The sequence below is a fragment of the Sturnira hondurensis genome, unplaced genomic scaffold, assembly GCF_014824575.4.
Source record: "Sturnira hondurensis isolate 20B ecotype Veracruz unplaced genomic scaffold, ASM1482457v3 Scaffold0002840, whole genome shotgun sequence".
NCBI classification, from domain to species: domain Eukaryota; kingdom Metazoa; phylum Chordata; class Mammalia; order Chiroptera; family Phyllostomidae; genus Sturnira; species Sturnira hondurensis.
In genome coordinates, this window is record NW_028075471.1 from 20,489,238 (window position 1) to 20,511,802 (window position 22,565).

General features: G+C 58.3%; 1 protein-coding gene across 1 annotated transcript; it reads right to left on the reverse strand.

Moving 5' to 3' along the window:
• Positions 1–515: 515 nt before the first annotated feature.
• On the reverse strand, positions 516–22,555 carry NUDCD3 (NudC domain containing 3). The gene is made up of 6 exons (XM_037041012.1): positions 22,251–22,555; positions 18,299–18,618; positions 11,353–11,485; positions 6,073–6,216; positions 4,472–4,660; positions 516–1,901 (listed from the first exon to the last, which is right to left on the reverse strand). Exons 1-6 carry the CDS (start codon positions 22,440–22,442, stop codon positions 1,791–1,793), a joined length of 1,089 nt encoding a protein of 362 aa, XP_036896907.1. The 5' UTR covers positions 22,443–22,555; the 3' UTR covers positions 516–1,790.
• Between the last annotated feature and the right edge of the window lie 10 nt (positions 22,556–22,565).

The window sequence follows — 22,565 nt, forward strand, 5'->3', positions numbered from 1 at the left end:
AGGCACAGGCCAGGTCCACACCCATGTTGCTGCTGAGTGACCCGGCCTGATGCTCAGGGACCACCCACGTCCCACAAGGGCCATTGTCCAGGGCTAGGCGGGCTCTGCCCCATAGCCCCTGCTCCCAGCAGGCCATGCCCCAGGTGGGCCTGGCCTGAGGCAGCCCAGTCTTCTCAGGACAGCAGCTGGCCTGGGCACGACACCCAGAGGGGCACTCCTGATAGCTGCCCCACCCCCACTGCACACTGTGGGGGCCTCTCCCCCCCTCACATCAGGCCCTGGGAGCATCTTCAGTTGTTAACCAGATGCTTATGAAGGAATGCCCACAGAGCATGACCCCTGGGATGTGCAGGACAACCTGTAACCATCCTGGCTGCAGATGGGAAGGACCAAGCAGACAGCTGCACCGAGTAGGGTGCAGGACACAGGGCTGGCCAGGCCCCTGGGGGGGCCACTGCCACTAGGGGTGGGCACAAGGAGACCAGTCTTGGGAGCAAAGTCACGCAGACGCCAAGTGCTTAAATACAGATTTATTGCAGCCCCACGCTGTGGACGGTGGCTTCCTGTCCTGGGCCACGCCGTGAGTCAGCGGCCCATCTGCTGCAACCCCGTCTGCAGAGAGAAAACAGGCAGGAGCAGCAAGTCCAGGGCAGTGAGGGGCAGAGGTTGCCCACCAGATGACCTGCTGCCATCAGCCTCGTGGGACCGGCACCACCCAGACGCCATCACAGCCTGAAGGGGTGGGTAGAGACGCGATGCCAAAATGAAATGAGGCCAAAGACGGCTGGCCAGAGTCCTGGCTTCCAGCCTCCTTAGCCACTGAGACGCAGGCACCACACCCCACCTGGTCACTCCAAGACCCCCAGGGGGGCAGGGGAGATATGAAGGACATGGAGATGGACTCGTGGAGAGTGGCTGTCACGCAGGCGACACAAGACCTAGAGGCCTCTGGTGGGGTCTCAGCAGGCCCAGGACCAGCTGCGGGGACAGTCACAGTCAAGGCTCTCACCCCCAGGTGGCGCAGCCCCCAGCTGGCATCTATGCCCCCACGATGGCATCACAGGCCCCCAGGTCCCCAGGCCCCCAGGGAGACACTCTTCGAGCAGAAGCAGCAGCGACAAATGAGCTCCCGTGCACGCACACCACTGAGAAGGAAGTCTCTGGAAGGACCACCTCCCAACAGGTTCCCTGTTTCCCAGTTCGTTTGTGGGACCACGTCCTGGTGATGGGCTCGGTCCAGAGCGCACTGGGAGCAGAACTGCTGACACGTCTGGTCCCGAGGGGCCGGCGTGGCTCATGTGGGCGAGAATGGAGTCCCATTGGAGGAGAGTGCCGGGTCAAGTGGAACAGGGTAGCCTGGTCAGAGGTCCTGCCATGCAGGCAGCCACAGGGCTTTCTCCCAGCAACTAGAACCAACAGTGGGGATGCGGTCCTGGCACCGAGGCAGCAGTCACTCACAAGCAAGTGGACGGGACTGCGTTGAATGTGCCCAGAGAGGGAGGCTGGGTGCTCCCCAAACTGCTCGGCCCAGCCTGCACATCCACTTAGCCCACACCCGCCTCCCCCAGCACAAGAAGAACAAGCAGAGCTACAGGTCAGCGGCGAGCAAGGGGGGAGTAGGAGGCCAGCAGGGCCGGTGCTACCCATGGGGAAGTCCCATGCTGGCCAGCATCCCCCTTGGTGCAGCCCCTCCCTGCTCTGGAACAGTCTTGAGATGCAGGGCAGGGTGGGGCCAGGGGGCTGCAAGTCCCCCACAGGAGGGGCCTGGCCAGGGTGGCCTCTCCTGGGCTCTAGAACTGCACGGCCCCCGGGGAGATGTTGAACATGGCCGGGTCGAACCTCTGGCCGCGGAAGGGAGAGCCTTCTGCGTCCCACCCCTTCTTCAGCATCTCGTGGACTTTCTACAACAGAAAACAGACAGGGGGTTAGCCTCAGCCTCCAGGCACACATGCGCCCCAGCAGGATGCACTCTGCTGTTGCCTCCAGAGGACCCACAAGGTGGCTGCACCCTCCACGAGGCCATGCCCCCCACACTCGGCTCGCGCCCCTGGGGCTGTCCTCCCAGAGTTGGGGCTGCCTGTCACCTGAAGTCTGTCCCAATGACGGGGGCCTAAAGGCTGTCACCCAAGGGGCAGACTGAGGTGCAGGAGGTCCCTGCTCCTTTTTCTGAGGGAAGCGGCTGGTGGCATCAAAAACTGCACCCTCAGATAACCCGGGGTGACCTAGGCCACAATTCAGCCCATCCAGGAGGCCAGTGTCCAGGGTGGTAACAGGCCAGGCCATGTGGCCTGGGCTGGGGGACTGTGGGACACTGTGTCTGAGAGGGAGGCATCTCCCTATGAAGAATGAGCTGGGGCCACCTCCCCTCACTTGTGACCACAAGAAATGCAGAGGTGTCAGGGCCACAGGACATCATGGACACAGTGCACACGGGTCAGGGGCATGCCCACTGCAGGGACAGACCAGTCCCAGCCACGGCAATTCCCTGACAGTGCAGGGGGTTGTCTGTCCCCCTGCACCCTTGTTCCCCCAGCTCTTGCCACCCTCCTGGGCTTCCCATGGACTCTGGATTCCACCTGAGTAACCACAGCCCGAGACGCCCACCCTGTACCATCTCTAGCAAAGGACCCTGGGCTGCAAAACCTGGCCACCCAAGAGCAGGCTGGATGAGCAAGGGGTTACCCTGGGTCCTGCCTCATGCATGGCCAGCCCTGGGCTCCTGTGTGTCCCCTCAGATCAGCTTGTGGCCAACACACAGCATGTCTTCAGGGTCCCTGCCCCCCAACCACAGCAGCCCCTCCCAGGCTCATTATCACATCCTTCCCGACGGGTCATCTGTTCCTAGGCCCGTCATTGGGGACCCTGCTGCTCCTGCTCCCCACGTGGCCTCACAACTCAAGGTCTGCCCACCTCTGGGTGGGGACAGCAGCACCCCAACAGCAGCATGAGGCCTAGCCCATTGGCCCAGCCATCGGGTGGCTCCACATCCAGTGGCCACAGGGTGCCTGGGTGAGAACTATTGCCCCAGAGAGAGAGAGGAGAGCTCGGCACTGAGAGCCAGGGGACACCATCCACAGACACGGCCGGGCAGATGCCACGACCCTCCCTGATGGGTGGTCTCAGGCCTGCCCCACCGTCAGCCTCAGCAGGTCACAGCCAGACCCTCGGAGGGAGGACAGAGACCAGACCAGCTCTGGGTGCAGCCCCACCCCTGCTGCCAAGCCGCCAGTGAGCTCACGTGTCTTCAGGTGCTGCAGAGTCCGACCTAGGCAGCCCCGCCCCGCCTGTGTGAGGTGAGGACACGGCAGACAGATGAACAGATAAACCAATAGGCCATGGCAGGGGGCCCTGGGCACTCCCCGAAGCAATCAGGGCCCTGGAGGCCCACAGGACCCCAAGAACATGAACGGCGCTGGGGGAGGGGCCTGAGTTGGACACCCGTGCACAATGGACTGCGGCCACCTCCTGCACTGCTCAGGAGGGACCTGGCAGCTACTCGGGCCTGAGAAAAGCAACCCTTCCCCCCAAACCCACTCGGAGTTGTCAGAGCAGGAGGGAGACATGCAGACATCCATGACCCACGACCTCATGACCTATGGTCTGCCGCCCATCACTGACTGCAGTCTGAAAACGTAAGTGGGCCAGTCCATGAGTAAAGAGCCCGTGTGTCTGAGACTGAGTGCTGCTCTGAGGAGCGTGAAGAGACCTCTCAACACCCAGCTTCATCCTGCTGAGGACTGGACCCGGCCCCCGTCCTGCGTCCCCCTGCTGTGGGCACAGCTGCACTTTAGTGACTCAGCAGTCTTCTCGGGTGTCAGACCGACGGTGACAGCACCATAGTGCTCTGGTCCAGGCCATCCAGACGGCCCTTCCTGACACCCAAGTGCAAGGGCAGTGAGGCTGGTGTTCAGGGATGGGGGCGCAGGTGCAGACCCAGAAAGCACACCTTCAGCGGGAGGGGCCCATGGGGGAGAAAGCAGCAGAGAAGGAAGCTTGGCACTGCCCGTGGTCCCAGGCACCCACTCAGGGTCCTGAACCCTCGGGGTCCTCAGGGTCCCTGTGGATGAGGGGACAACTGTGCCCATCTAACTCTTCCTTTCCTCTGCCCCCTGGCTGTGTGCCAACTTCCTGCTACCTCCCCACAGCCTTGGGCCAGGCAGGCATCTCCCTCCTGGGTGACTAAGAAGGGGTTAGAAGGGGTTAGAAGGACTTCCTGCCACTGGCCCTGCGACCAGGTTGGGTCTGGCACCCTCCCTCCGGCTCGTGCACAGCTGGGACATGCGCACTGTGACCAGGTCTGTGTGGATGACCATGTCTCTGCCCTGCCACCCAAGCTCTGTGTTTGAGCAGTGACCAGCTGACCAACTGACCAGACTGAAGCTGCTGCAGTCAGGACCCAGGGAGTGGCCGTGCCCCACAGCAAGGTTCCCCACCGCCTCCACCCCCCACGCACATGGCCTCGCCACCATACCAGCTCGTGGCTCTGCGGCTTCCCCTGCAGCTTCTGGCGGTAGTCAAAGGTGAGCCTGTCCAGCACGGCATGCTCCTCCTCGTCCACCGTGGCCATGGAGCGCTCCTTGTTGATCTGCTCGATGTCGATCTGCTCCTCTCCCTCCAGCACGGCGCTCCACCAGTACTCGCCCACCTTGTTCAGGCTCACCTGCCACAGGGCAGACCGCTCAGTGTGGGCACGGGGCTGCCGTCCAGGCTCTGGGTCCCTGGACAGGTCTCCCTGTCCCCAGGTCTTTGCAGAGGGCACCATTCTGTCTCTACTCACACCCCTAGACCCCAGCACCCAGCCCACTCTGGCCTGAGAGGACGCTCCCATGAGCTCCGGGCTGCCCGACACCCACACCATGTCCCCACCAGCCACAGCATCCCTGTGTGCCACCCACACCCCTGCCATAACCGTTCCTGCTCCTGCCTGCTGGGACCCCGATGCCCAGCACCCTGACCTGCTAATCCCTGGACGGACCTCTCCAGCTCCTTGACCACTGTATACGACTCACCCACCGGTCAGGAAAAGCACCCCCCAACCAGCCCCACGGCACCGCCCAGGGGGACGGCTTGGGCCAGGCCGGCAAACACACCAAATGGCCGGGCATCCCGCAGCACCCAGGGCAGTGAGGCTGGTGGCCCGCATGGAGGGGCACCAGGATGCTGACGCAGGGCCCTGGGTGAGTACGGCCTGGGCGGCTCTGTGACCAAGCAGGCGCCTGGGAACCAAGCAGCCTTGTTAACATTCCCATGTGTGGGAGGGAGGGAGGCAGAAACTGTCATTGGTTTTAGCTGCCACCCCCTGCCTGGCGGGCTGACGCAGGTCCTCAGCTCCGGAGGCGGGTGCCTGGGGGGCGGGCGGCCTCAATCGGGTGCTGGGAGGGCACGGGCTCCCTGGAGCCGCCACCGTCTTGTCCCCACAGGCCCTGCTGTCCCAGAACCACCACTGCAGAGCTCAGAGGCACATAGGGCTTCAGACGTCTTTTTGGCGGCCTCCAAAGGTTCCAGGGGACGCAAGTGTAGCCCCAAGTCCCCCCTCCCTGCTCCGACATCACTTCGCTCCTCCCGAGTCTGTGTCTTCTCTGCTGCCACAACTCTCCCTCTTCCTCCCTCTGAGGACACCCACCACTGCACGACCCAGGATGACTTCTCCGTCCCAGGACCCTCACCACATCTGCAAACACCCTGTCCCTAAAGCCCCCACACTGGTCCCAAGGTCTGGTGCAGACACTTGGGGCCCTTTTCCTCCTGACTCACCCCGGGACCTGGCACTGAGTGAGGTGCTTGGGACCAACCGACCAAGGATGGGGGGCCCTGCCCAGCACCAGTGAGGACCAGAGCCAGGCCTGGCCTCCTCGACAACACCAGCACCCTCTACTGCCAGAGGCTGAGGGAGTGGGTGCCACTCCTTATCACAAACCACCAGGTCTCTACACATCAAAGCAACGTGCTCATGAGCCTCAGGTCATCCAGGTGCATGACCCCACATGTCCCCAGTGAGGGACCAAATCAGGGACACCCAGACCCTGCAGCTCCCGGGGCCGGGCGTGGACTCAGGTGCCGCACCACACTCACCAGCACACATTTGCCAGGCTCCAGGCTCCACAGGGAGCTCTCGGTGTTAACCTTGTGGGTGAACTTGCCCTCCATGAGAACCCGCTCCCCTTGGCCTTCCAGCACGGCCACCCGGATGGAGCTGCTGCTGAGGGCCACCGAGACCTGCATGGAGAGAGAAGCATTTCCTGTGTGCAGACCAGACCAGCCACCCAAGACTGACAGGGACCATAGAGCAAGACGCCAGACATCCTTGGGTCACTGGGATCCTGCACGAGATAATCTCAGCAACTGACCGACACCTGAACAGCTGGAGTGCAATCACCCCCGGTAAGAACAAGACCTGCAGGCGAGAGGAAGGGGACGTGGGGAAGGGGACGCAGGGACAGCTCTCTCTTCACAGTCCCTGCTTTCACAGGGACGAACCCCATGGTGGGTGATGGTGAGGTGACTCACCTCCCGTCCTGCTGCCTGGACACCTGCTAGGAGGGCCGCTGGCCTGACAGCTCCTCCTGCACGCTGCTGGCTGCCTCTGAGGCTCGGCCCAGCCTCCACCAGGGCAGGGGGCCAGGGGCTCAGCTCCACCCCTTCCTCTGGGCCCCCCCATGTGAACCCAGCCAAGCGGCGGGTCACCAGGTCAGTAACAGAAAGAGGAAAAGATCCAGAATTCCTGTCTCCATCTGGGCTCTCCTGGCGGCCCTCCTGTCCCTGTCACTATGCAAAGGGCTCACAGAAGCTGGAGAAGGAGCCCCAAAGTCACAGAATTCCCAACTTAGAGTCCACACTGGTCAGTCACTTCTGACTCTGCCCCTAATGGTATTAAATGTCCGCAAATGACAGGTGGAGACGAGGAGACCGTGTCCTGAGCTTTGACATGAGGGAGATAAGGGGACAAACATGCTGACCCAAAGTGACCGTGTCACCACATCCACTCAAGCTGGGGCTGCACCGCAGCCTCTGGGAGGAGTAACTGACTCCGACGGTGCTGAGAGCACAGCCAGCTGCACTCCAGCCGCCTGCAGCCACACCCCCTGCGAGCCACCTGCCCTCCAACTATGGGCAGCAGGTTAAGGCAGGTCCATCCTGCCCCCCAGGAGCTTGCTCACTCAGACAGACAGGCCTCCTAGGCGGCCACTCAGGACACGTTTCTTAGACTGTTGTCTGACACGAAGCACCAGGGGCAACCACACAGCAGGGAACCCCAGGAGTTCCTGTCCTAAAGTCGCCCTGGCAACCGCAGCCGTCTCCTGATGCCATAACACAGGAAGACAACAGGGATGATACAGGAAGAGCCACAGCCAAGAGTGGGGAGCGGGAGCCTGGGACCCTGGAACCCAAGAAGAGGGTGAGGACGGTGACGGTCCGCCTGTGGGAGCCACCACACACAGACCTCTACCAGCGATCAGCAGGCGTGGGGGCAGGAGGACCGCCGGGAGGGGAAGGGACAGGCACCTATTTATGGGCCATGGCAGGGAGGGGCAGCGGTCTGAGTCCCACGTGTGACCCCAGGCTCAGAGGAGATGCTGCCAACACTGGCCCCCTCACAGAGGAGGGGCAGGACATACTCCGCAGTGGAAACCACCCAGGGAACTGAGGGCCTCATCGCAGGAAGCCAGCACCACGCAGATGGACTCAGGTGCAGCGGGTGGACAACTGCAGGGCTAATTAGAAAGAAGGGTTCTCCAAAACGCTTCCTATTTATGTCTTCAGCGAGGTCTGAGATGTTGCTAGCACAGAACCAGAATAAAAGATGAAAATAGAATTAGACCAGAAAAAGAGCACTTTTTTTATGAATCAAATGCTGTGGCTAAAATAAAAGTTTCAACAGAGCTGGGAAGACAAAGTCAGAGACATGAGGTGCAGACAAAGCCAGTTCCAGGACGGGGACAAGACAATCTCTGGAGCTCAGAAAAAATGTGCCTCGGGATGGGAAGGCCCAATGAGCGCTGGGCAGAGTAGACAGAGGAGCAGATGGAGCCGAATCACACAAACACAAGGGAAGCCCACAGCCCTCACTTCTGAGAAGACCCTAACAGCCCCATGGAGGGAGAGTAAGTCTACCTGCCAAGCTGCATGGTCAGGTGCCTGAGACCGGTGACCTGGTACAAGACAAGGAATGGAGCCCCCAACTTTCCAGGGACCATTTATGCTGGAATCTTCACGCCCACCCACACTAGGGAACAAGGGAAAGGTCACAGCCACCACACACTGAGACACTCGGCATGCTGTGTTTACCACGGGCCACTCCAAGAAAGTCCTAAGGGTGAAAACTGCCTTAGAAGAGGATCCTGGGCACAGGGGCCAGGGCACAAATCCCAGGCACGAGAGGAGCACATCCCCGCTCGGACACCCCTGCAGAGCCCAGAGCTGCCGACACTGCGCTGTGTGAGCAAAGGCTGCTGAGAGACCCTAAATGTTCTCACTACGAGAGAAAAACCACCACTGACAGTGTGGCGGTCACTTCCCAGCACAGACGCCCCGCCACACAGCACATTCACAGCCACTCCCCGTCGCATGTCCACCGCACCAAAGTGAGGCGGGACGTGAGGAGGACCAGGAGGGCTGAGATGCCCGGGACGCAGAAGTGCAGAGGTGGCTCCATGTCAGACGCCTCAGATGTGCGAGCACGTCCCACACCCACAGCAGCCGGGGTGGAGGGGCTATCCAGAAGGATCTTCAGGGAGACAGTGACTGCCAGACACTACAGTACTGCAGGCGGTCTACGTGGCTCCAAGGTTATTTTGACAAGAGAAAAACAAAGGCATCAAGAAACTCCAGGAAAACAAACCAAATGAACCAGAAACTCCTGACCCAAAGGGATATCAGTGCAGGTGGCAGAGGGAAGGACCCGGGAAGAGCAGCAGAACCATACAAAATGGTCAACTGCCTACTTTCCCTGAACTTTGGAAACTCACCCAAAGCCTGCAGAAATGCAGGGAGTGTCCACGGAAGAACCTGGGCCAGAGCACTGAGCTCAACACTGGACCTGCTCAGGCCAGTCCGTCTGCCCCTCGGCAGCCCCGGTCCTGGTGCAGGCAGCCACCAGAGGGTGCATGTGACACGGAGCTCTAGAAGCTTCACTGGGAACAGCTGTGGTCCCCTGACCAGTGGAACAGTCCATGCAGCCCCAACTGCAAGGCTGTTTTCAACCTGACCCAGGAAAGCCTTTTCCACAGGGCCTGGGTCTGGGGCCATGGATGGGGGTGGGGCGTGATGACCTAGTCATAGCTGACAGCAGGCGCATGGTTAAGGCCTGTGCCCCAGAACCTCTCCATGATGCCCGAGGCCGGGTGTGGCAGGTCCATACAGAAGGCAGAGGCAGAAGTGAGCACCTGCGTTGCAAACTTTCTGTGCTTTGGAACAGGGTTGTCTTCTGTGTCCAAAAAGACTGTTCTAGATGCAAAAGTGCAGCCTGGTAGTCCTTTCCCATTACAAACTTCCTAGAACAGGATCTCCCTAAACATCCCTCAATGTACCCAGCAACCTTGTCCCCGTGCAGGACATGCCCTGAGGTTGGGGTGCTATTCCAGAAGATTCCCATGAGCACCAAGGGCGGGCACCAGGGCCTCCCCAGTCAGCAAGGACTACCCACGTGTCCCAGAGGAAGAAGGGGAAGAGAAAAATGAACCCGCCTACCCCACAGAGTCATCCAGTCTCCAAGCAGAGGGGTGGGGCCAGGCCCCAGGGTCTCCTCCCCCAGGAGGTGAGAGGTATGGCTGAAACCCTCCAAGGAGGGTCTTCCAGCACTGACACTCTGCAAGCCCAGACCAGTAAGCCTGTAGTCAGGCTGGCGGGCATTGCAGTAGCCATGGCTACACTGAGGCAAGAGAGCAAAGGGGACAAAGCAAAGGCTGAACACCACAGCCTTGTCCTGAGTTTTTCTTCAGATTTACCAGCAAGACGATGAAAGACAGGCTGACTGCACGCCCCTCGTCTGTCCCTACGGCACCGAGAGGCAGGCCTGTCCCCACAGGGACCTGCGGGGGGACGATGGGGGCAAGGTGCTGAGGTGCACCTCCAGCTGCAGCTGCACCCACCCCCAAGCTGCTGCATCCCTGCCACCAGCACACCGCACCTGGTAGGTGCAGGGACAAAACCAAAAATAAACACTGGTGACAGCTCACTGTGACAGGTCCCTCAGGGGACAGCTGCAAAGAAGCCAGTCCAAAGAGAACGCTGGCAGCTCAGGAAAACCCTTAGATCAGCAAAAGCCAAGAGCTGAAAATAAACTCACCCTGTAGTTTTAAGTGAGGCCCGACTAAAACTTATGTCACAGAGAAGTGGAGAAACCATGGCTATCTAAAAGGAGGGCATGGTGCAATGACAATGCCATGGGAAAGACCACCAGTGGGGAGAGAGGGTTCCCCCAGGCAGCGGAGAAGCAAGAAGAGAGTAAGTCAGGTCAGTGGGCCCCACGGACACGCAGGCTCAGCCATTCCTCCAGGCACCTGGACCCAGACACCTGTGCACGGGGACAGTGAGGGGGCTGCAGTGGGGCCCCAGGGAAGGTGGGAGAGCTGCGACCACCCAGGGACCCAGACCAGCAGGAGCTGGCGCCACTTCACACAGCAGTCAGCCCGGAACCCCCCCATGCAGCTCTACCTGTATCTCCTGTGCTCAGGCCTTCTACCTGCAGCCGCCAGGGCCAGCTGCAGAGGGAGGGGTCATGCACCTCAGAAGCAGACCCCCCCCCACCCAGGAAACTGGCCACCCACGCCCAACCTCATTTAGGAAGCACATAGCCCAGGACAAGTCCACGTCCGCCTGGACAGCTAGTCCTTGGGGCCTCCTCAGTGACATGCGGAGGCGTCTCTAGCTTTGCAGGGCTCAGGAAGGCTGAGACTTCAGGGGAATCCCCACGATGAGGTCCACGATCAGCAGCAGCCAGTCCTCCAAGCCACACGAGGGCGCCATGGCGGCGCTCTGAGCAGGGTTGAGCACACTGCTTTCTGCCACCATCAAGTTCGGTGAACTGTGGGCCTTCCTCAGACCGAGGGTGTGTGGCCCCCCTGGCTGTGGCTCCCCGCCCAGGGCAGGTCTGCTGGCCCCTCCAGGACTCGGGCTGCTCTGCCCCAGGGCCTGCCCTCCCACCTCCGTAGCAGCCTCACCCCCTCCTCACATTTCCTATGGGACATGAGGACACTGCCCTTCGAACACGAAGATCACAGGATGGCTGGTGGAGGAGGCGGGTTTCCACCTGCCCGGACCCGCAGAGCGGGCAGTTGCAGGCGTCTGGGGTCGAGGGTTCAGACCAGCCCACAGCCCGAGCCCCGGACCACTGGCCAGAAGAGCCCAGTTTACCTGCCTGCCCTTCAGCACGTGCGCCGGCACCGGCACCTTGAGCTCCAGGTCGGTGTAGTCCTGGGACCAGGTGTAATTCTCGCGCACCGCCCCGTTGTAGCTGTCGGGGTTCCTCTGGAACTGCTCCTGCCTCCTGAGGGAGAGCCAAAGTCAGAGAGCGGCCCTCGGCATGCCTGCCCTCGGCATGCCTGCCCACGCCCCGCACACAGCACCGCCACCCAGCGTTTCCTTTCAAAAACCTGGCATCAGTCACTGCACTGACACCTGGTGTCACAGGCTGGTGGCAACCGCTGGTGAGGCCGCTGCCCCAACAGGGCCAGGCCAGGCAGCCAGTGCCGCCTAGACCCCAGAGTGAGGTACTGTGTACCACGAGGAGAGTCCAGGCCCAGGCAAACAAGTGCAGTACAGCAAGGAGAACACGGTGCCCAGCGAAGGGGACGCGGTGTCTTTGCGGAGCGCAGCACAGCTCGACCTGGATGTTGACAAACAAACCAGTTCTGCAGGCACGCGCATCTATGGAAGCCACGTTCCTGCACTACCAGGGAGCAGCTGCAGAGACAGGCAGCACCAGCCACACAGAACCTGAGTTTGGGCAGAAGCCTCTGGGCACGGGGTGCAGGGCAGGAGGGTCAGGCAGACGCCACTGGAGGGGTCTCGAACCCAGCAACCCCAATCTGCCCACCGACTGCAGGGAGCAGCCCCTGCTTCCCAAAACCACGAGTAGGCCACCAGTCATGTCCAGAGTCTGGGGATCCCAGCAGACAAGGTTCCCAGTCTCTTCAGAATGAAAAGGAGCAGAGAAATCATCATGGAGAGTGAGCCACAGACGACGCAGCAGCCACATGCCTTCGCCATGGAAAGCAGCTGCAGAGGGACCATCAGGAAACACTGACTGGGCCTTAGAAGATTAGCAGGACCGTGAATCTATACACAGTGCAAGTCATAGCAAGCCAAAGGACAGGTGAGAGGACCAGTGAGAGGCCGTGATTTCTGGGACTTCTCCTACTGGAGACAAAGTCTGGCGCAGGAAGAGTGCCAAGAACCAGGGATGCAAGGTGGGGCAGCAGGGGAAACTCTTTGTTAATTCTGAAACCCAACCAGCTCTGGCCCCACAGGGAGCAGCGCCCTGCCCCAAGAGATGAGCGGCTGGTTTCCATGGACGCCCGTCCCACTGGAGTCCAGCAACGCAGTGGGCTGTGCACAGCACCAGTGGGCTCTCCAAAGCTGGCCAGTTTGACACATACAGAATAGCGCCTGGGGCAGCCCTGTTGCAGCCCCTGTGCATCCGTGTCTACTGCCCACAGCAATGCACTTCTGTGAAATCCATGCCACTGCCCCTGATTGCAGCCCGTTGGCTTTAGCTCACAAATACCTCCTCCCGGGTTGTGAGCTGTCTTCGTGCTTCCTCCAAGATGCTGGGCTGTCACTGCAATCTGGTGGCCCTGGTCCTCCCAGCTCCTCCTGCCCCGAGGTGGGGAGTGGGGGGATGCCCAGGGCATCGTCTATGCCAAGAATAGCGACTCCCGATTCTTTAATCTCCACTTTGGGGGGTCACTATGCCCTTTGTGGTCGGTCACCTTGGTGTCCTGTGCAGTCTCTTCTCCTAACCAGTCATGCCAGGGGTTTGTCCAAGTACAAAGAGGAAGTCCAGCGATATAGCCAGCCCGGCTCCGCCTGGAGACCGTGCACCCTCGTCAGGAAGGCTCCGTCAACAAAAGACACTTGTGATGAGTACACAGCGGAAACTTCCTCTTAACATTTTGAAATTAACTTTGTAGCACAGTGAAAACTCCAGATGACTCTATAACTAAAATAAATGAGGCAAGGCCCCTCTCATAAATGCCTAGGAGGGCCAGACGGCGACAATGCAGGCTGTGAGACAGCTTCAACAACCTGGTCGCATGGCCAGCCAACACAAGCACCCCCAACACCAACTATAAGCTCTTCTAGTGAACTAAAAATGAAACTTCACTACAGTGAGACCTTGTCTTAAATCTCAGTTGTTTTAATAAGTGGAAGAGGCATTCCAATGTTCTACAAGTACAAGAAAATGAGATATACGTTTTAAACAAAAAGTAGGTCATCTGTTCCATAAATAAGTCCACTGAAGAATGCTGAATTCGTGGTCTTTAACTGAGTTTTCTACTCCTAGTCATCCAAAATCAGAAAAACGATTTCAATTCCCAAAAGACTTCTGAACTGAGCAACGAACCTGGAGAAAAACCACACTCCCACCCCAGTACTACCAGCCAAGGGGTGCCCAGCACTCAGCCACACGAGCAAAGCCCAGACGCAGCCTAACACAGCAGGTGCATGAGGTGACACATAAGCCATGGGCCCAGGCCAAGGACCATCCTGAGAACTGTGCCCTGCCCCAGACTGCTTGACAGGCCACCAGGTGACTCACCCAGCTGACACCGGGCCCCCGAGGCAGCAAAGCCACAGCCCCACCCAGTCGTGGCAGCACCCCCATGCCACCGTCACTCTAGAACTACCCTTTACATCACACTTCCAATTCGCAAGTTCTGGCCTGATGGCCTCTCTGAGAAGCTGTCATTCTGGGGTGACACTGTCCCTCGCAAGGTGAATGACATGAGGGAGCCTTACCAGCAGGTCCTGGGATGCTACAGGTACAGGGAGTGGGAGGGGGGCCCAAAGCCACCTGATCTGTGCTTCTGCCGCTGAAATCAGACAGTGAAACATCCTTGACAAGTGATGTTCAAGTCCTGCTTCAGGTGACCAGGGTTTGATGAATAAAAAGTTCCGCAACACAGAGAAAAGGGCAGAAACAGCATCCACAGCAGGAGCCGTCCCCACATGGCCCCACCAGTGGGAACAAAATGTTCACAGAGTCTCAAAGTGCCCCCTCACTAGGCAATCAGTAGTTTACTGAGGAGGAGCCGCGATTCTTCGGCCACAGGAAACATTGCACAAACCACATGCCAGGCCATCCACCAAGAAAAAACCCAGGTCTCCGCGAGCTCCATAAGGGACCAGGCTGAGGAGCTGGCCCTAACACAGCAATGATGGGGATCACGCCTGCCCCAGGAGGAAGGGCTCTGGCGGCATGGGGCCCGCAGCAGACTGTGGTCACAGAAGGTTCACACCTGGGGACTCTGGCAGTTGGGTGTCTGAGGATTCTCTGTACTGTTTTTGTAACTTTTTGGGGGTAGACCTGGGTTACCTAACAATGGAAAGTCTTTTCAAAGAGCATGAAATAAACAGATCTCAGGAACTCTGGGCACCCGACAGCTTCCTGGCTCAACCACCCAGCTCCCCACTTCTTGGATGCTGTGTAGCTGAAGCTGCAGCTGAGAAAACCTCAGCTATAAGTAAGATTCTGAATGGTAAAAATGGGTATCGTTTATTTCTAAACATTGTTGTTGCTAAAATACAACAACAAATACTAAATAGCCCATGTTCTCAGAAATCTTAGGAAATCAATGGAGAGACTCTCAGCCACCCAAGAGGGAGCTGGTGCACAGGACATGCCAATCGAAACCAATGGACTCCACAGGATGGCGCACAGCACTTGGACAAATGAGACACACACTGTTCTTAGATGGAAAGGTGTTAATTCCAATTCAAAACATAAACTCAATGTATTCCCAATGAAAATTTCAACAGCATTTTCACATAAAAAAGTTAATTTTCAAGAAAAGCCTGGGAAATGCAGGCCAGACTAAGAATGGCCAACAAAGAGATAAATGGGGACAGACGGAGGAAAAGAAAACGTACAGGAACACCCACTCCGCTGTTCAGACCCCAACAGAAACAGCAATGGCATTCTGAACAAAGCCAACAAGGCGAAAGTCAACAGCAGCCTAGAAATGGGCTGGGGCCGCGGGCCAGCACCCAGGTGGTCAGTCACTGCCTGGCCACCACCCACCAGAATGACATGGCCAGGCCCTGTGACCCAGCAATCCCTGCGTGGGAAGCCGGCTGGCAGATAGTCACACACATGCTCCAGGAAACATGAGCAGCACACTCCCCGCAGCATCCTGGTGATGGCACCAGACCGGGGACAACCCAATTGCATTTCCCATGGGAATCCCCAGGTGATGAGACAGCCACAGCGGGGCGGTGGGGGGGGGGGTGTCCTGGCTCAAGGTTGTCGGGAGGTCCTGGCTTCAGTCAGATTCTCCTGGAAAGCAGACTTTCTGAGCACCCACGGGCGGCTCCCAGGCCAAACCCAACACCGGAGCCAGACCCACAGCACAGGGGCAGTGTGGGGACGATGGCCACAGGCAGACAGGTCCCTGCCACTGCTCATCCACACATACAGCACAGCACGCATGACAGGAAAATCAGGGGCAAATGTGAAAAACCGTATAAAGCACAAAAGTGTTACAGAATACTTTTGTGCTTTAGGGGGCCTTGAGGGGGCACTCATGCCCACTACACAATCTCAGGACTCTGCCCTAAACACCCAGCCAACTCTCTATACCAGCCAGTAAAACACAGGCAGCAAGGCCACACACCCACCTGATGAACAAACCTATTCTGAGACCACGCAGAAGAACTAGAGGGTGAGCCACCAGCCCTGCGCTGCTGCAGTTTTGTGTGCAGATTACACAAACCTTCATTGCTATTTCTCAGCCAGGACATCTCAAGAAAACTAGACATTGAATCACTGATGAGCTACACCAGGGACATGGTGGGACTGGGCAGTGGCGACAGTGTGGGGTTAGGTGTGGTGGTGGTCCGTCTGCTCGGATTGAATTTGACCTGAAACACTCTCTGCGCAGCGGACACTGTCTTCCAGCGAGGAGAGGAGCCAGCTGGCGCGGAGAGCGGTTCTTCTCTAGGGCAACGGAAATCGTCCCTGGGACGCAAGTTGTGTGGCCTCACGCAGTCTCTCCGAAGGCTCTGGAAATTCCACCCTCGTCCTGGCGCCCCAGCACCATCCGTCACCCATGCCAAACACCCAGGCGATGATCCACTCTCGGTGCTACATTTTTCTTTCTTCTTCTTTTTGTAAAGAATTCCATTTCGATTTATAAAGGCCAAAGCCAGAGGGGTCCAGCCTTCCTAGACTTCCATTGCATCCCCGCATCGGCGACAGCGACACCTGCTGGTCGTGTGGTGCATTGCAGCACCTGCAGCAGTCCGGAGCGCAGGTCAGGGGTTGTCCATACCACGGTTGAGCAGGAGCACTTCCTCAGAGGTCCTCTCGGGTGCCCAGATTCTCTGGGCTCCAACAACACGGGGTCCTTTTCACGCCCTGGGCTGGCAGCTGGGGGTGCAGCTCAAGTTAAAGCATCCTACAAATATCTCCTAAATCATCCCCCAAATGCCATGTACATGGTTTGTGTGTAAAAATCTACACATTATTATTATAAATGAAATCGTACTCTGAGGCCGTGGCTGGGCAGCTCCGTTGGTTAGCACGTCATCCCCACAAACCAAGGTTGTGGGTTTGATCCCAAGTCAGGGCACAGACAAGAATCAATCAGTGAGTGCATCAGTAAGTGGAACAGATCTGTTTCTTTCTTTCTCACTCTCTCCCCCACTAGAAATCAGTAAGTAATAAAAAAACAACAAAACATTATACAAAAGCATTTCACAATTCTCTTACTGAAAACTCAGCATTCTTTCAAAATTTTGCTGGTGTAATGCTGGAATAAATGAAACAGGAGCGAGGAAGTACACACTCAGTCTTCATTCTTGTGTCTATTTTAGGGAAAGGCTCCTGGAAAAGGGGGACACAGGCAGCCTTGCACAGTACCCCCGGGCCCACCAAGGGCATGGCACACCCACATATCCATCACCCAGACTGCAGGAGCCATGTGGAGCAACTGAAGCTTCAGGCGTGCCCACGAAGGCCATGCCTCAAAAGCAGGCACAACCAGCCCAGGAGGGAACGGCTCCAGATACACCCCTGCAAGGCTTGACCACTGGCTTCTACAAGAGTGAGTAAGCGAACTGCCTGCAAGAACAGAATTCAACAGCCCTCAAAGGAAAAACTGAAATCCGGACACAAGCAGACATTCCCAATGTCTAGCATCCAACATAAAGGTACCAGGCAAGTGATGAGGCAGGAAAACGTGGCCCAAAACAGGAGACAATTCAGCCATCACAAGCAAACCTAGAGACAACCAAGCTGATGGGGATGTGAAACAGCCATCGAAAACACAGGACAATAGAGAGGGGATCCGAGGGTGGACACCGAAGCCCCAGGAGCCCAAGGGAGTGCCCCCTGCAGGAAGCTGTGCAATGAGTGTTGGGGGGAAACACTGTAGCAGGTGGGAGTGCGTCTGAAGAAAGGACCCCAGAGAGGGGAGACAACAGGGAAAGCCTGAAATTCAGAGGCTCAATACCCCTGGCAGCATGAACCCACGGGTGCCACACGGCAGGGGGGAGGGTTTCGGGCTGCGGCAACTAATGAAGACAAGACTGGTCACAGCCAGCGTGGGGACTGGTCCTGTGCAGGCACAACCACACACACTCATCCCTCAGAAATCCAGTGAGCCTCATGAGACAGGGCAAAGTCCTCAGCAAGGAGGGCCCACCAAGCAGCTCTGGGACAAGTGCAGCTGTGGGGCTCCTCCCAGCAGCTGCCCCAGGACCTGCCAATCAGGCTTCTTCAGGTGGGGGGTCCCCTGGGATCCCTGCCCTGGGCCCAGTCCCCTGCAGACCCCAGACCCTACTGCACCCTTCCTCCACTAGAGCACCATATGCATGACCCACCCCTCCCAAGTTACACGGTCTCGCACGCCCCATAACTGCTGCCTGAGCCTCCATGATGTGGCAGTGCTGCCCAGCCATCCTCTCAGATACATCTGTCAACCGCTCAAACCACAGCCCTTCAACCTGGGTGAGCGACATCCTGCCAAGCATCCCGCAAGCACAAGGAGCTCAGAAAATGCTGGACAGCCGCTGTCACCAATGAGAGCCACCCTCACACCACCCACCCACGTGCCAGCGAAAAAGAAGCAGGTCTCACTTGGGAGGAGCTGGGGGTTCCCTTGAGGCCTGGGCAGCACCCATGTCGGAGCCTGGTGGCTCAGCATCCTCCCGGGAGCCCAGGGCCGCCCCCTGCACAGCGTCTGGCTGGCCAGGAGGCTCCACAAGCACGTCTGCGGCCACATCTACGGTGGAGTTGACGTCCACCTCCTGCACTGGGGCAGGGACCAGCTCCTGCTCCGCCGCCTCCGCCACCACTGCTGCCGCCACTGCCTCCTCCTCTCTCCTCATTTTCGCCTCCAGCTCCTTCCTCCTCTTTTCATCATCCTGACGGGCCATGTGGTCAAAGGTCTGGAACACCTAAAATCAAACAGTGATGCAGCAGTGAGCCACAGACACGAAGCAGCATCCAGCAGGAGACAGAGGAGTAGCCCCAAGAAGCAATGTCCCTGTGGCAGATGGCAACGCAATGGACTCAGCTGCGCTGCTGCAAGAGCCCGGTAATGGGGGAGCTTCTGCTCCATAGAAGTGCCGCCTGACCAGCCAAGGCTCGAGTGAGCCCAGCCCTCCGTCTCAGGAGGCACGACCCACGGTCCCGTCTGCCTCCATCCTTCTGCCCCATTTGTCGGCAATGCAAACAGCACACTGTCCCAGGACTGAGTGAGGGGAAGGCACCGACGACTCTGGCAGCAGAGGGAAGGTGGGACCCGGCTGACCTTCCTGCCCCATAGCAGTAGCAGCAGCAGCTGGGGAATTCAGCCCGACCCACGACCCACGCCAGGCCCTGCCTGCGACATGCAGGAGGAACCAGACACCACTGACAGCTCTTCTGCCCCACCCAACAGACTGACCCAGGGTGACAGCGAGCAGGACAGGCTGCAGCACACACCCACTGTGCCATGGGGTGGGGGTGGGGGGGTGCAACTTGAGTTTCTGGTGAGAGCAAGCTAAAGACAGTTCCTGGAAGGAGGGGCCAGAATCAGACCTTCCACGAATGGCCCACCTCCTTCAGGAACCCCATTTCTGGGGCCACAGTCCTGTGGGTGGGAGCAGCCTCGCTACACCACCTGGCCCTGTGCCCCCTGCTCTGCACCCTGGGGAGCTGGAAGCTGTGGCCCACACAGTCACTGAAAGATACCAGCAGAGGAAAATAAAGTCCCAAAACCTGGAGACAAACCAGACCCATTTCAATTTCAGACAGCCTGCTGACAGCCTCATACCCTCCAACACTACAGCACCAACCCAAACGCTCGGTCCAGGGCAGCCCGCCCGTCCTCCTGACACCCCAGCTCACCCTCGGAGCACCAGAGAAACAGCTGCCACAGTGAGCCCTGACACCTGGCCTCTCTCTTGCTCCAGAACCGCAGCACCGTGCAGCTGTGCCAGCCATGACCTCCCAGCCACCTTCTCCCAGACAGTAACATGCCAGGACTGCTTAGGACCTCAGGGAGAGACAAACGAAGCAGGCTCTCCTGGCCAGGCTCCTACACAGGCTGGTCAAAGACGCCAGGACACATGGACTGCCACCTGAGACGAGCAGTGTGCCAGGCCATGCTGGCTCTTGTCTGAGTGTACACAAAGGCCATGGAGAGGAAGGCACCTTCCCCCAGGGGTCCTTCAAGTTGTGCCTAAGGCTGCAAGTCCTCAGAGTCAGGGGGAAGGTTGGCAGAGTCTTACACCAGCCCCCAACCCCTCTGGACAGCTTTCAGGTTCTAACCCTCCCATCCAAACCCTCTTTGCCCAGAAGACATCCTGAGCCCCGACCTTGAGTGCAGCATTCACAGGAAGGGGTCTCCCATCATCAAGTCAAGGCAAAGAGCAGGGTGTATACAGCACCAAGTCCCTCTGTCTGACTGCATCAACCTTCTGTTTGTTACTGAAGCACCGTTGACAGACAGCGTGTCACTTTCATGTGCATAGCACAATGGTGTGGCCTCTGCACGCCTCTCAGAGTGACCACACGACCACTCTGGTGACCCACCATTGTGTGAGATCGGGTAGGGGCCGCTGCCTATGATCTCAAATCCAACTCCCCCGAAACTGGGCCTCTTCCCCTGAACTCCAGGGGCAGTGCAGTTAATGCAGTGCTGCTGTTCCATCCCCCAGGTCTGAAACCCGAGGGTATTGACTCCTCCGTCCCCTCCCTCTGCCCACTTCATTCAACAGGTCACCAAGTCTTAACCTGGAAGGGTGCCTGGAACATAGTAGGTGCTCTGTGAGCCGACACCAGACAAATGAGTTACCTGTCGGTTCGTCTGTCAAACATGGGCACCGGCCCACCTTTCGGGGTGTGTTAGGGTTACGTAAGGTGACGTCCGCCATGGTAACTAGGACGTCCCAGGTGGTCAGGAGCTGCACCCTTCTCCTCTCTTCTGCAAGCCACCATCACCCTAGGTGCAGGATCCCCACTCTGCTATCGAATGGATAAGTCAGGGAACAGAAAGAGCTGGAATCACAAAAATGGCGAGTTTAGCGGGATTACCTCACATTGCTGAGCCGCCACCCTCACCTGACACATAAAATTCGGTAGCAACTAATTCACAGGGACAAGTATTGGGTTGGCCAAAAAGTTCGCTTAGTTTCTGCCGTACAATGGCTCTAGTACCACTTAGATGTCTGTAACTTCATTCAAAACAACTTTGTTAGATTGTATTGTGACAGCTGTTATATCAGCACGCATTTAGAAAAAGGTTATCAAAATTGGTGAACTTTTGAGCCATTTTAGTATCGAAGGTGGAAGAAAATGCACAATATTTTTGGCACATTATGCTTTAATATTTCAAGAAAGGTAAAAACACAACTGAACTGCAAAAAAAATTGTGCAGTGCAGAGAGAAGGTGCTGTGACTGACCCAATGTGTCAGAAGTGGTTTGTGAAGTTTCATACTGGAGATTTCTCACTGGATGATGCTCCACGGTGAGGTAGACCAGTTGAAGTTGACAGCGATTAAATTGAGAACACTCAATATTATACCACACAGGAGACATACTCAAAATATCCAAATCAATACAGTTATTGATGAAAATGAAAAACATGTCTTTTATTTTACGGCAAAAACCACACAGACTTTTTGCCACCGTAATATCAAACTGCCACAAGGGCCTGCTGGGACCCCTCCCCCAGGGGTGTCACTCAGGTGACAGGATGAGGAACAGCCTCAAACTCCAGCACTGAGACCCCACTCCATCCTCCCTATCGCCTTGGGCAACTGAACCCCACACACCTGTCTCTCCCGGCAGGCATCAACTGCAAAGTGCTGGGACCTGTAGGAGGTGTTGCCAGCATTTCTAGCTTCCGAGGCTCCTGCAGGCTCAATGCTAGGCTGAGCACCTGCTTTCAATCCCACCGCCACCCCACCACCCACAAAACCTCTTCTTTCCAAACCCACTCCCTTCCCTGTCCCATAAGGGGCCTTGCACAGTTCTCTGTTCTGAGATGTTTTATCCCCTCGACTGTAACAAGTGTCACGCGGAGGCCACCACATAAACGTCCACTGAGAGTGGGAATACCTGCTACCTTTCAAGGCACCCTGACAGCTTGGTCAATGAGCACGGACCAGACCTCAAAACGCAATCGACTTAACCTGGGACGGCCAGACAGACGCTCAAACAACACATCGCAAGCAAGGGGGCTGCACCCATCAGTCCCTCGCCTCCCTGCCACCTCCACCCCGCGACGCGGAGCCGCGCACGTCCGATTTCCATCCACGACCCGCAGCCCCGGCACTGCCGCGGGCGCTGCGCCACTTCTGACACCCAAGCACGGCCGGAGTCACTAGGCTGCCCAGGGCCAGCCCCACTCCCGCGGAGGAGCAACTTGATCCGCCGTGACCAGCGTCTCGGGGCACTCGCGGCGCCCAGAGGCAGTCCGGAGAAGCGCCAGGGGGAACCTGAGGCCAGGGGTGCAGGGAGGGACAGGGTCGAGATCGCGCGGGTCTGGGCTCCAGGGAAGGGGCTCCGGGAAGCGGGGTGCGGCGGCCCGGCGCGCGTCACCTGCAGCACCAGCGCCTGCGCGGCCCCCGGCGGGAAGCCCATGCGGTCAGAAGGGTGGCGCAGCAGGCGGTAGAAGTCGGTTTTGCGGTAGAGGAAGCCGAAGAGTACGCGCAAGAAGTCCTGGACGTTGCCCACGTGCTGCAGGATGCCTAGCAGGGCCTGATCGTACAGCTCGGCTGCTCCGGGCTCCATGGCGTCGCCGACCGGACGGGCGCTCGCTCTCTGCAGGCGCGGCCCGGACGCCGGCCCACGGACACTTCCGGCGCGCTGCGGTAACGGCTCCGCGGCGGGCGGGCCCGCGAAACTTGGGTCCGC